The sequence below is a fragment of the Vombatus ursinus genome, unplaced genomic scaffold (assembly GCF_900497805.2).
Source record: "Vombatus ursinus unplaced genomic scaffold, bare-nosed wombat genome assembly UNPS02014817.1, whole genome shotgun sequence".
Taxonomy (NCBI): Eukaryota; Metazoa; Chordata; class Mammalia; order Diprotodontia; family Vombatidae; genus Vombatus; species Vombatus ursinus.
The window spans coordinates 15,208,307-15,222,150 of record NW_020954595.1 but is presented as its reverse complement, the minus strand read 5'-3'; the positions used below and the strand labels follow the sequence as shown (position 1 = coordinate 15,222,150).

Below are 13,844 nucleotides of genomic sequence, written 5' to 3'. Positions count from 1 at the left end.
GAGACTACAGCAATATATCACAAGGATCATGCACTATAGCCAGGTGGGATTTATACCAGGAAAGCAAGGCTGGTTCAATACTAGGAAAACTATGAATATAACTGACCATATCAGTAACAAATCCAACAGAAATCATATGATTATTTCAACAGATGAAGAAAAAGATTCTGACAAAATACAACGCCCATTCCTATTTAAAACACTAGAGAGCACAGGAATAAACAGAGCTTTCCTTAAAAGGATAAGTAATAACTATCTAAAACCATCAGCAAGCATTATATGTAAAGGGGATAATAAGCTAAGAGCCTTCCCAACATGATCAGGTGTGAGGCAAACATGCCCATTATCACCTCTATTATTCAATATACTAGAATGTTAGCTTTAGCAAGAAGAGAAGAAAAAGGAATTGAGAAAAATTAGAACAGGCAATGAGCAAACACCACAATCATTCTGTAGATGACATAATGGTACACTTAGAGAATCCTAGAGAATCAACAAAAAACCTAGCTGAAATAATTAGCAACTTTAACAAAGTTGCAGGATATAAAGTAAACCCACATAAATCATCAGCATTTCTACACATAACCAATAAAGCCCAGCAGCAAGAGACAGAAAGGAGAAATTCCACTTCAAATAACTGTAGACAATATAAAATACTTGGGAGTCTACCTAACAAGACAAACCCAGAAACTATATGAACACAATTACAAAACACTTTTCTCAAAGAGTCAGATCTAAACAATTAGAAAAATATTAATTGCTCATGGAGAGGCAGAGCCAATATAATAAAAATGACAATTCTACCTAAATTAATTTACTTATTCAGTGCCATACCAATCAAACCACCAAAAAAATATTTTACAGAGCTAGAAAAATTTCATAACAAAATTATCTAGAAGAGCAGAAGGTCAAGAATATCAAGGAAATTAATGGAAAAAAAAATACAAAGGGAAGTGGCCTAGCCATACCAGATCTCAAACTATATTATAAAGTGGTAATCATCAAAACCATCTGGTGATGGTACTGCCTAAGAAATAGAGTGGTGGATTGGTGGGACAGATCGGGTACACAAGACACAGCAGTCAATGATCACAGTAAATTCAAAGATTCCAGTTTCTGGGACAAAAACTCACTATTGGACAAAAACTTCTAGGAAAACTGGAAAACAGTATAGCAGGAACTAGGTATAGACAACATCTTACACCGTATACCAAGATAAGGTCAAAATGGATATATGATTTAGACATAAAGGGTGATACCATAAGCAAATTAGGAGAGCAAGGAATAGTTTACCTGCCAGATCTATGAAGAATGGGAAAATTTATGACCTAAGAAGAGATGGAGAGCATTACTATATGTAAAATGACTTAATTCTGATTATATTTAAAGAGGTTTTGCACAAACAAAACCAATGCAACCAAGGTTAGAAAGAAAGCAGAAAATTAGGAAATAATTTTTATAGCAAGTGTCTTTTAAGGGGCTCATTTCTCAAACACATAGAGAACTGAGTCAAATTTATAAGAATAGAAGTCATTCCGCAATTGTTAAATGGTCAAAGGATATGAACAGGCAGTTTTCAGATGAAGAAATCAAAGTTATCTATAGTCATATGAAAAAAAACACTCTAAATCATTATTTTAGAGAAATGAAAATTAAAACAACTCTGAGGTACCACTTCACACCTGTCAGATTGCCTAATACAACAGAAAAGGAAAATGATAAATGTAGAAGGAGATGTGGGAAAACTGGGACACTAACGTGCTGCTGGTGGAGTTGTGAACTAATTCAACCATTCTGGAGACCAATTTGGAACTGTGCCTAAAGGGCTATAAAACTGCCTACCCTTTGACCTGGCAAGAGCACTTCTAGGTCAGCATCCCAAAGAGAGTGAGGGCCTCCTTCTACCAATAAACTGACAAAAACAAGTGACCCAGAAAGGGAGAGCAGACATACTGCTGAACTGCCCCATCCCTAGGAAAGCTATGCAACGACGCGCTTCTCTAGGCTGGGAAAGGTGACCCATGGCTCAAGGCAGGGCCAGGTGAGGCAGGGCTTTCCAAAACCCCCACGACACCAACCACAAGGCTCTTCTTTCTTCTGGGCTGGGCAAGGGCAGGGGAGGGATCTCTGACCTGGAGGAGCCGCGTGTGCCCCCTCCTTTCCCACCATCCCCTACTGTGCACATTGGCACCCGCGCCCTCTGCTTTCTCCCTATGGGCGATGGATGGCTTCTTCCCACCCCTTTCCTTTGACTCCTCCCACCCTCAAAGTTCACCTCCATTCTCAGACTGACTCCTCACTACCTACACCAGGCGCCTCCCCTTTCTCTCCTCTCACTATCTGTCTGGCTCCCGACTCCATCATCCCACCCAAACTGCCCTCTCTAGAGTGACCAGTGATCCCTTGACTGCCAAACCCTGTGGCCTCTTCTCAGTCCTCCTCCTCCTCAGCCTCTCTGCAGCCTTGGACGCTGTGGGTCCCTCTCTGCTCCATAATAACACTCTCTCCTCTCTAGGTTTTTGGGACACCCTTTTCTCTCTCTCCTAGTTCTCCCTCTCCCTCTCCATCTCCTTGGCTAGAGCCTCACCCCAGTCATGCTTCCTAACTGTGGGTGTCCCCCAAGGCTCTGCCCTTCTGTCTCTTCACTTCCGCTACACTCCATCCCCTCCAATGGATTTAATAATCACCTCTCCGCAGATGACATTGAGCTCTGTGGTGAAGAGAGATTGCTGAACTTGGGAGTAGGGAAACCCTGAGTTTCAATCCAGCTGTGTGACCCTGGTCAAGTCACTTAACCCAGTTTGCCTCAGTTCCCTGTGGGAAGGTGGGGCTTAGAAAGCCAATTTTCTTTATTACATTTGGCTGCCCGCCATATGCAACATGGCCTGGAGGAGCCTGGACACCCGTCAGCCAAGAGGCGAGCAGGCCCGTACCAGGTGCACACTCGCCGAGTTAGCAGCGGGGTTCCAGGCTTGAAAGAAGAGGCAGCCCTGCTCCAAGCCAAGGCCAGCACCTGCTGCCAGCACCCTTCCCTTCTTCCCCAGCAGACTGGCCCCCAATCAGGCCCGCTCTGTCATCTACACCCCCTCTCCTTCTCCGGGCTGTCGCCCTGTGGCCCACAGACACACCAGGGTCTCTCGACCATCTCCTTGAGCTATCATCCAATCTCCCCCCTTCCTCTCCCTGCCAAGCGTCTAGAAAAGGCTAAGAGAAAGGGCGTTAGAAATAACTATGGAGGTTGACAGGATTCCCGGTGGGGTAGCTCTGGCCTATGTAAACTGGCCACAGGGCCCCCCTTTGTTCCCACTTCCTGTCTCCTCTCTCGTGCACCCAGCCCACGCTCACTCGCCACATCTCGCCCCCAGCCAAGCTCCCCCTGTCTAACCCAGGGTCAAGCACTGGACAAGGTCAGTATTTCAGGGCCCAGCTGCTCATCACCACACACCGTGCAGAGGTCCTTGTACTGAAGCTTCTGGAACTTGGTATCCGTGTTGCCTGCACACAGCTCCACGTAGCCCAGGACCACCTGGAACACGGTGTTATGGATGGCCTGCGTAAAGTGCATGTGCAGCTGGTCCATCGCGGTCTGCAAGGCACAAGAACCACATCACTCGACTGCCCAGCCGCACACGCGCACACACACACGCGCGCGCGCGCGCACACACACACACACACACACACACACACACATATACAGGCCCGCTCGCCCAGGCCACACAGACAGAAAACGGCAGCCCCCAGACACACCTGCGTCTTCCCCAGGAGCCTGTAGGCCTGCTGCACCTTAGTGTAGTGGGAGACATCAAAGTTCTTGCAGATTTTGGAGAGCGCCACGTCCAGCTGCTCCTAAGGGGAGCACACACGAGGAGGGACTGATGAGAAGCCCCCAGCAGGATGACCACAGGATGAGTGGGGCTGGCCTTAGACCCACCAACCCTGGAGCCCCCTGCCTGGAGCAGAACCCTGGGCAAACTACTGCCTCCCCCTCTGTACATCAAGGGCTTAGATGGCCCAGGTGCCTTCTGGGGACAGATTCTTAGTCACTTCAAGACCAGCTTCCAGAGCCCAGGGCCTGCAAGTACCCAGAAGCCTAGTCTCTGCCAACAGCCCAGCCGGCATCACAGGGAGGACACGGAAAGCCACGACCACGGCTTCCCACAACGGCTGTGGCGCTGGGCTGGCTCTGCCAGCCTTGGGGGCCTGAGCGTCCATAACCCTCATTTAAAGCAGGATCCTCTTCTGTGGCAGAAGGGACAAAGCGCCCCAGTGGCAAACGCACTTCTCGCTCTAGCCTTTACTCGGGGGACAGTCCCCTGTGCAGGGGAGCGGCTCTGGGCCTGGGTTCCGAAACAGACACCAGCCTTGGGAAGACCAGTCTCGGCTTCTGCACGGGGAAAGGTGAGAGAAGCCCAGCCAAGGCCAAGGCCCCGTCAACGCCTTTCCTGGAAGCTGCCGGCGAAGGAGGCGGAGGAGCCCGCGCCAGTGGGTCAGCCCGCGGCCTCTCGGGGCCGCTGGACGGGGCTGGGCTGCTTGTGGTTCTGTGTTACGTAAGGCTGGGTTGAATCTCGCTGTGTTTGCGTTACAGCGGATCAAGTTGTGATGCCCTGGGCTGCATTTTGTCGTACTGGGTCATGCTATGCTGCCTTACGCCGGACTGTTGTTTCGTGCTCTGTGCTGCCTCAAGCTGTGTTACTGTGTTGCTGCTGGGCTGTGCCCCGTTGTGTCATGCTGATCCTGTTACGTCATACTGGGTCGGGTCGGGCTGGGCTGTCTCCTCATCTCGTCCCCGGGAAGGCCGGACGCCTCCCAGAAGCACAGATCAGAGCAAGGCCCCACCCCCACCCAGCTCGCCCCTCCCCCCAGGCCAAGGCCTCCCTTCTCACCTCGATCTGCTCCAGGGTGTCCTGCAGCTTAGAGTCCAGTTCACTGTTGGACAAGAAGAGAGGGCTCAGAGACTCCTGCCTTTCTAAGGAGCAGTTGGGGCCCTGGAGACCCCCCTCAGCAGTGACAGCAGCACCTCCCAGGCAACGAGGGATGCGAACGGCCCCCGGCACCGCACCCCTGCCACGCCATCCAACGGCAGGATGGTGGAGGCCAGAGGCCCGAGATCCCTGCCCTGCTCCTAGCCGGGGGGGTCCACAGGCAGGGAAGCCCGCACACACCACCAGACCTTTCTGGCACGTCAGGGAGCTGGCCTGAACCTTTCCTGCTTCCTCCTCTTCGTTCAGGCCCTTAGTAGAGGGCATGGCTCCGTGGGAGGGGGAAGGAGACGGTGGAAAACGGAGGCGATGTCAAAAGTGAGGTGTCATCTTCTAAAAACCAAAAAAAAGCTACCTTCTTTCAAGTCAAAGCTCACAGACACTCTCCAAGCCTCTGTTCAAGAAGCAGATGCACACTCTGGCTCCTGAACCACTCATTTCTTCAGAGGCCAGAATCAAGGAGACAATCAGGACCACCAGAGGACTGGAGAGCAGCACTGGGACAGACAGCACTGCTGGGCCAGAAAGCACTGGGCCGGACACCACCTCCGGGCCAGATAGTAAGTCTACCCTCACAGCTTAGGAGGAGCTAACTAAGGAAAGTAAAGGGACAAAAACCCAACCAAAGTCATCTTGCTGGTGCCTGCCGTGAAACAAGACAGGGCCTTCTGAGGCCCAGGACCAGCAAACAGGAGCAGCCTGGCCATCCTGGACTGCTGCTTGCCTGGGCAGCCTGGTAGTCTGTCCCTCTGGAGAGATGGCAACCAGCTGAGCCCAGAATCAAACAGGATAAGGAGAGCAGGTATTTCAAGGAGCCGTCTTCTGAGCACAGCTCCATCGTGGCAAACCCCAACCTCACAAGAGTCTGACTTATAGGGGGCCTCAGGGGGACAGAGAGAGCCCAGCAGTATGGGGCTGGGCGAGCAGGGGATGCCTGACGGCCCACAGGCCCCCCCCATGGGAGGTCCAGTGGACTCCTTCACCTCAATGTGTCCAAGTCAACCATTCTTTCCCTTCAAATGCTCCACCTCAGGGCAGCCAGGTGGCACAGTGGATAGAGCACCGGTCCTGGATTCAGGAGGACCTGAGTTCAAATCCAGCCTCAGACACATAACACTTACTAGCTGTGTGACCTTGGGCAAGTCACTTAACCCCACTGCCTAGCCAAAAAAACAAAAACAAAAAACAAATGCTCCCCCTGCCACCTCCCCTCCCCCACCCCCCGCCGCCAATCCTCCAGTCCCAAGGTCTAGGAGTTACCCTGGACTCCTCCCTCTCTCTCACGCCCAGATCCAAGATGGTGCCAAGGCCTGTCGACTTCACCTCTAGAGCATCCCCCCAATTCGCCTCCTCCTCTCCTCTGACTCTGCCACACCTGGCACAGCCCCTCACCACCTCACATCTAGACTACTGCCACAACCTGCTGGAGGTCTCCTGCTTCAGTCTCTGCCCTCTCTTGCTTCCTAACTGCAAGTCTGATCATCCAACCCCACTAACTCTAACCCTGGTGCCTCAATAAACCCGAGGGGCCCCCTATGGCCTCCAGGATCAAATACAAAACACCCTCCTTGGCATTCAAAGCCCTGCGTGACCAAACCCCTGCCTCCCTCTCCAGGGTACTTACTCTTCACTCCTCACCACACACTCCTCGGTCCAGCGACCCCAGCCTCCATCTCTGCTTTGGGCCTTCTCCCCAGGTCCAGGACACTCTCCCTTCTCTGGTCTGACCACTGACCTCCCTGGCCTCCTTTAAGTCCCAGCTAAGATCCCACCCCTGCCAGGAAGCCTTTCCACTCTCCCAAATTCTCTGTTAATTCTTTCCAATTCAGCCTGTCTGTAGCTTTGCACACTGTCTCCCTCATTAGGCTGTGCACTCCTGGAGAACAGGGGCTGGCTTCCGCCTCCTTCTGTACCTCCAGCACTGAGCACAGGGCCTGGCACACAATAGATGCTTAATAAATGCTTACTGACTGACTGATTAAAGATGGTGAAGAGGAGTGCAGAGTGGCCCAGATGTCCCCAAACCACGGCTTCAAAAACCTTTTCTAGACCTTGGCCTGGACTCTGGTCAGGCCCAAGGATTCACACAGAACTGAAAGACACTAAAATTAACTGGGTATCCCCGAGCAAAATGCCCTGCGGGACACAGGAAGGCAGTCTTCCCACTATCAGCCAAAGAATCTTGGGGAACTCATTCCACAAGTTCCACAACGACAGCATCCCCTCATTAAAACAGTCAGAATGGTAACAGCACCAGCCAAGAGTCTCTATTTAGCAGACAGGACATTTACATTTAAGACTCATGAAAACTTCACTGTAATAGGTCACCCCCCCGGTCGGCATCCCCAATGTTCTGAACATGTGGTCAGAGAAGCAGTGTCTTAGAGCCAGCCCCAAACCCTCTCCCCTGCAAAAGCAGCCCACTGGGCCGCATTCCATGTCCTGGGGCCCCGACAGACCTCAGGCCCTGGGCTGTGACTATGAAGAGAAAACCGATTTCTCCATTTCACAAAACGTGTACTAATGAAACAGTAGGCCGGATCGTCACATTCTCAAAGCATCGATAAAAAATCTGACTAATTCGAGTCGGGAAACAAAAACTTGCCACCTCATCTGTGACAATTACTTTCTCACAGGAAAGACACAAATAGTCCAAGTGTCCAGACCCCGCAGAACAAAGTCCGAGGACCTGCGCTCAAACCCTGCCTTTCACTTTGTCTTTGGGGCTACCACGGGCTCCCCTGGGCTCCTCAGTTTCCTCACCTGTCAAATGAAGGTGAAGTCCTAAGTGGTCTCTGAGTTCCCTCCCAGTTCTCAAGGTCTGGGATTCTACTGGCAAACTAAAAATGCTGCCTCTACATTCCTCAACCAATAAATAGTCAAAGGATATAAATAGGCAGTTTTCAGATGAAGAAATCCAAGCTATCTCTAGTCATACCTCACTATTGACTAGAGAAATGCAAATTAAAACAGCTCTGAGGTACCACCTCACACCTATCAGATTGGCTAATGTAACAGAAAAGGAAAATGAGAAATGTTGGAGGGGATGTGGGAAAACTGGGACACCGATGCATTGCTGATGGAGTTGTGAGCTGATCCAACCACTCTGGAGAGCAATTTGGAACTATGCCCAAAGAGCTATACAACTGTGCACACCCTTTGACTCAGCAATACCATTACTAAATCCCAAAGACATCCAAAAAGAGGGAAAAGGACCTATATGTACAAAAATGTTTACACCAGCTCTTTTTGTGGGGGCAAAGAATTGGAAATCAAAGGAATGCCCTTTGGGAAAGGACTGAACAAGCCGAGATATATGACTGTAAGGGAATATTATTGTGCCGTAAGAAATGACAAGCAGGAGGATTTCAGAAAAACCTGAAGAGATTTACTTGAACTGATACAGAGTGAAGAGAGCAGAACCAGGAGAAGGCTGTACCCTGTAACAGCAACACTGTAGCAACGACCAGCTGTGAATGACTCAGCTTTTCTCAGCAATGCAACGATCCAGGACAATCCCAAAGGATTCCTGATGAAGTACGCCATCCACCTCCACGGAAGGAAGTGATAGAGTCTCGATGCAGACCAAAGCAGACTTTTCCTTTACTTTCTTTCTTTTTCTCATTTTTAATTTTTTGTCTGTGCTTTTTTTTCGTAACACGACTAACACAGAAATCTGTTTTGCATGGCCGCATATGTATAACCTCTATTAAACTGCTCACCTTCCCAAGGAGGAGAAAGAGTGAGCTGAGACAGAGACAATTTGGAACTCAAATTTTTTTTCAAAATTGTTTGCACGTAATTGGGGGATAAAATAAAATATTAAATTTAAAAAAAAATAAAGACTTCCACAGTCTGGATAAAAAAAAAAAACGCTGTCCCTAAGGGAAGGAGCAGGGCTGCCTCCTCCAATGGACCCCTCCCTGGGCACCATTGTAGGCACGGCTGGATAGACATGGGCGCCTGGTCTCTCTAACACACTCTACACTTGTGGAAATACCCCCGAAGACCCTGGACTCCTGACAACCCACTAGACCATCAGGAACAGGGATTAACCACACACTCCACCTGTACCCCCCACCCCCCATGACCACCCTGCCCCCCAGGCCACATGCTCTGCTGCTACCCCCTCCCCCTATCGCAGGGCCACCAGCCCCCCCAGACCTGATGCAGCTGTAGTGTCGGAAGGTGCTGGCCGCCTGCTGACACTCCAGGCAGAGCTGGATGGCTCCAGGATAATCTTCTTCCTTGGGGGAAACAGTGGCGTGAGGCCCCGCTCGTGCGCAAGCGCAGTGTTTGTGTAGGGACAGGGAGGTCACAGGGAGAACAGAGATGTCCCAGAGCATGTCCCAGGTGGGGAGCAGGGCCCAAGGCCCAGGGGGTGCTGGTGGGGGACCCAGAGCAGAGGGGGAAGCAGAACAGGAAACTGAGGCAGGCCAAGGTGTGGACTTGTTTCTGAGAAGAGACAGAACATTAGGGAGTGCCCATGAGGGAGCAATGGCCTACCCAAATCTGTGCTCAGGGTAAGGGGTCTGGAGCTAGGGGTCTCTTTAGCACTGAAGCACCTACTGAGGCAGGCTCTGTAGGACAAGACCACACATGTCTTCAAGAAAACTCACTTTAACATAAAATGAAAACATGAGGCACTCAGTAGGTGCCTCGGTTTCCCTAGCCACACTGACACGGCACCAGGCCCAGTGATAGGCATCGTCATTGCCGTGGGGGGCCAGAGAGGGCAGGTACCGAGGACCTGCTCTGGGCCCCCAAGTCCCAGAATTAGATGGGAGGCCACCTTCCTAAAGAAACCTCTGCTCTAGGGAACGAAACACATGTATTGGGGGTGGGGGGCTCAGTGCTATCCCACGACTTCTCCATCACCCTCACTTACCTCCAGCATCTCACTCAAGCGCACGTCCGTTCTTTGCTGGAAAAACAAATAGCAGCAGTGAGATCACGGCCCGACGGCAGCCTGGCAGCCGCACCCCAAGCCCCCAGACCCACCAGCGTTTTTATGGTCCTCAAGGACTTCAGCAGGCCGACCAGCAGCTGACGCTTCCTCTGGTTTGCGAGAAGGCCCAGACTGGCCTGAGTAAAACCCTCCTTTGCAACATTCAGGTGCCTGCAAGAAGAAAGAGCAAAGATGTCGGCCAGGCTAGGCCAGGCCCGCCACCTCCAGGCTTTGTGACGTGAGCAAGACCCACATCAATCCCAGGAAGCAAGGCAGCTTGCTCGACAGTTACCATGAACAGTGTGGGGGACACTGACCAGCAGGGGCAGCACGCCTCAGGGCCCAGGGACCACAGAGCCTGAGGCATGGAGGCCCTGCAGCTCCTCGAGTCGGCCCGGAGCTAGGACCCTGGGGAGTGCCCTGAGGAAGCCCTCTTGGGCAGCTGTGGGGAGACCACGAGAGGAGGCCAGGAAACAGACACGCCTCAGCTCTGCTCCCAGACTCCTCAGCATGTCCTGGACCGGCCCTGTAAAAGTGGTCTCTGCGGCAGGGAGCCCAGGTAGTTTGCCCAGAAAGAGGGCAGCATGAGGCCTTGTGTTCCCCATAAAGTTACACAGGCACACCCCACCTTCTTCCGTTGGTGCAGATGACAGTCGCCAGCTGAAGGCCCGTCTGCAGAGAGGTCACTCTCTCGAGCTCCTGCAGGGAGGTACAGAGGGGGGCCACTGCTCATCTCTGGCTCCTCCCTGGCCAACAGCTCTAACGAGCCGACAACCAGGAGAAACGTGCCAGGCCGACTTCAAAGACGGAAGCTCTCCCAGCAGCCCACGAGCAGCCCCCACGTGTCCCAGGATTCTACTCTGAGGCCAACCTGACCGGTGGGCGCTGCCGGCCTCTGGCCCAGCCAGGCCTGGGCAGCCAAGAGGTCTCGCCTCAGAAAACCTAGAAGAACTACGTGAAAGGGTCTGGAGACTGCCCTGTGATGACCCAGGCCCAGATGTTCGTGGAGAGGCAGCCACCGAAAAACAGCACACCTTACAGCTTTCCGAAAAACACACCCCAGCATGGACATGGCTTGAAGACCTTCGGACCGTGACCGGCTCAGAATTAGGACCGACAAGCTCCCCGTCCCAACCCTCTGAGACAGGGTGGAGGGAGGATGCCTGATCCTGCCTACAGCTAAGTGAGGCCCTCCCAGGCCCGCCTAGCCCACCTTGGTCTCACCTGGAGACCCAGCCCTGCCCTGCCCCCGCTGGCCTCCCCAGCCTCCCCCCAAAGGTTCTCCAAGGACCTCCTACCTTGACATAAGCCGGCTGCTTTTCAAGGATCAAATCTGCGACTTTCTTAGAGACCTGCTCCAGTCAAAGGCAGGAGAGACAGACAGGGAGAGCCACCATCAAGCACAGCTCACTGGCACCTCCCGACACACGTCCGGCCTCTTCTTTCACATTCCACCTCTCCTCGCCACCACCCCGACCCTGCGGGCCCCAAGGCTACCAAGACCCCATCCACCACCCTGACCCCGTAGACCCCAAGGTCACCCTGCCAGGACCCAAGCAGAAAAGGCTTCCCAGACTGGTCACCAAGGACCAGGGGAGCCCAGGGCTGGGAGATGGCTGGCCCTCTCTCTTCCTTCCAGGCCCCACCACCCTCTGACCACAGGTAGAGGATTTGAGAACCAATGACATGAGGGAAGGCCTTCCACCAAGTGAGCCATGGTGCCCTGGAAGCAACAAGCCAAGACCCAGGAGGCCCCACTCAGCCGCCACATCTCACTGCACTCGCCCAGGCCTCAGTTTCCTCATCTGTGAAATCAGAGGCTTAGGCTCAATGCCAGGATCCATTAGAAATGAGAAACCTTGGAGCTCAGCCCTCTCATGTGACAGGGGAGGAAACTGAGGCATAGAGCCCTAAAGGCCTCAGCCTCACCCACACAGCCCTCCAGTACAAAGCCCGGACTAGATTCTGGGTCCGTGCTGGCTGAACTATGGCCAAGAAGGTTCCTGGACACAGGTGACAAGTGACTCCAGAGGCCTGGATGAAGCCCTGCCCACCCCAGGGTCGGGGGCAGATGAGAAAACCTCTGCTCAGCATCAAGGTGAAAGGCCCCGCCTTCTCTCCCTCCCTGAGGCCGAAGTCAGAGGCGTGCCCAGCATGCCCCCTGCACCCCCGCCCCGGCCCCCCACAGGCAAGCCCCCAGAAGTCAACAATCCCCCTCCTATACTTACAGCAGCCTGCTGCTGTTTCAGCTTGTCTCTGTACGCCTCCAGTTCTTGCAAATTGAGAACAGGAGGGAGCTTCTGTGGGCAAAACCACCAACAGGGGTGAAAGTTTGTTGTTTTGGGGCTGCGTGGTCAGCAGAGCCATCTACATCTCCCAAATGAGCCACACGCACACTCCCACAAGGGATCGGGAGGCTCAGGCCCCAGGGACGAGCCTGGTCGGGCTCCCCAGCCCCCTGCCCAGCTCTCAGCCTGAGGTCTTTCCTCCACCATCGGCCTTCTCAGGCTGCTGACTGCCCTCGCCACCACGCTCCATCTCCTCCAAATTCATGTTTCTCTCGACCCTGAGTGGCTGATGCCCCAGTGCCCCCAATTCCTCCCCTCTTGTCTCCTGCTTTCTAGCTACAGAAAACAAGGCCACGCACCATATGTCATTAAAATGAGAGGCCTGGCTTCAAACCCCACTCCAGATTACTGTCTCACTCTGTGACCTTGGGAAGGTCACTCAGTCTAAGCCTCAGTTTCCTCATCTATAAAATAGGAAGAGGGGTGGGGTGGGAAGGAGGTGGCTTCTAAGGTCCTTCCATTACATCTCAGGGTCACAGATTTAAAGCTGGAAGGGTTCTCAGGGTCCAGCCCCTTCATTTTACAAATAAGGAAACCAAGGCCCAGGGAGGTGGACTTGCCCAGAATTACTGTGCTATGAAGGGTCAGAGGCAGGAGCCCAGGCATCCAAAGATCTCTGCCTCTGGGAGTGACGATCTAAGCTCTTTAGCAATGCCCACCCGCCCATCCTGGCCCATCCCCATCAGCAGCTCTGTCCAATGACCATCCCCTCTCTTACTCATATTAATCTCTCCCAACTTACTGGGACCAAACCTTCAGGCCACAAACATCCCGGGATCTCTCCCACCCTGGAAAATCTTCCTTTGACCTTGCCACCTTGTGAAGCCATCATCAATCATCATAGCTCCCATTTATAGAGCCAGGCCCCACAGGCCAGGCCTCACACTAAGACTTTATAAATATTATCTCATTTGATCCTCACCACAACCCTGGGAGGTCAGTGCTGTTATTATCCCCATTGTACCGATGATGAAATTGAGGCAGTCACAGGTTAAATGACTGGCGCAGGGTCATATAGCTAGGAAGTCCCTGAGGCCAAATTTGAACTTAGCTCTCCCTGACTCCAGGCCCAGCACTCTGTGCTATGACACACCCTAGCTGCCATCCATCGATCTCCACACATTCACTGCCAAACTCCAAGAAAGAATCTGGGAGAACAGTCAATGTCTCTCCTGCCTCAAAGGCCGCTCATATCTCTGCCCCCTGTGATGAGCCTGCTGCCTGAAGCTGCCTTCTCCAAAGGCCCCTGAAGCTCAACATGCCCACAATGGAACTCACTCATCACCTTTCCATAAACCCTCCAGCCCCTACCCTCCCTATTCCTGTGTCCTCTAAGTGCCTCAGGCTCCGACCTAAGAATCATCCTGAGTCTACTCCTCACTGTCTACCCCACCTGCTTCTGATATGGTGCTGAAGCCTGCTGATTTCCCTTGAACAACATCTCTGGTCGATTTCTCCTCTAGAGCATCTCTGATTGATTTCACCCTGGCAGCATCTCTGGTCAATTTCTCCTCTGCAACATCTCTGACTGATTTCACCCTGGCAGCATCTCTGGTCAATTTCTCCTCT

The 13,844-nt window shown here is 52.7% G+C and overlaps 1 protein-coding gene across 1 annotated transcript in view; it reads right to left on the bottom strand.

Annotated features, from left to right (window-relative positions):
- VPS50 (VPS50, EARP/GARPII complex subunit) overlaps positions 1–12,422 on the bottom strand; it is a 44,934-nt gene extending 32,512 nt beyond the window's left edge. Inside the window, exons 1-10 of the mRNA XM_027835923.1 lie at positions 12,319–12,422; positions 12,156–12,273; positions 11,226–11,279; positions 10,556–10,626; positions 9,981–10,098; positions 9,868–9,903; positions 9,144–9,226; positions 4,884–4,926; positions 3,748–3,846; positions 3,446–3,586 (exon numbers count right to left, since the gene is read on the bottom strand). Of these exons, the coding sequence (XP_027691724.1) occupies positions 3,446–3,586; positions 3,748–3,846; positions 4,884–4,926; positions 9,144–9,226; positions 9,868–9,903; positions 9,981–10,098; positions 10,556–10,626; positions 11,226–11,279; positions 12,156–12,273; positions 12,319–12,422 (867 nt within the window). The remainder of the gene's footprint in view (positions 1–3,445; positions 3,587–3,747; positions 3,847–4,883; positions 4,927–9,143; positions 9,227–9,867; positions 9,904–9,980; positions 10,099–10,555; positions 10,627–11,225; positions 11,280–12,155; positions 12,274–12,318) is intronic.
- Between the last annotated feature and the right edge of the window lie 1,422 nt (positions 12,423–13,844).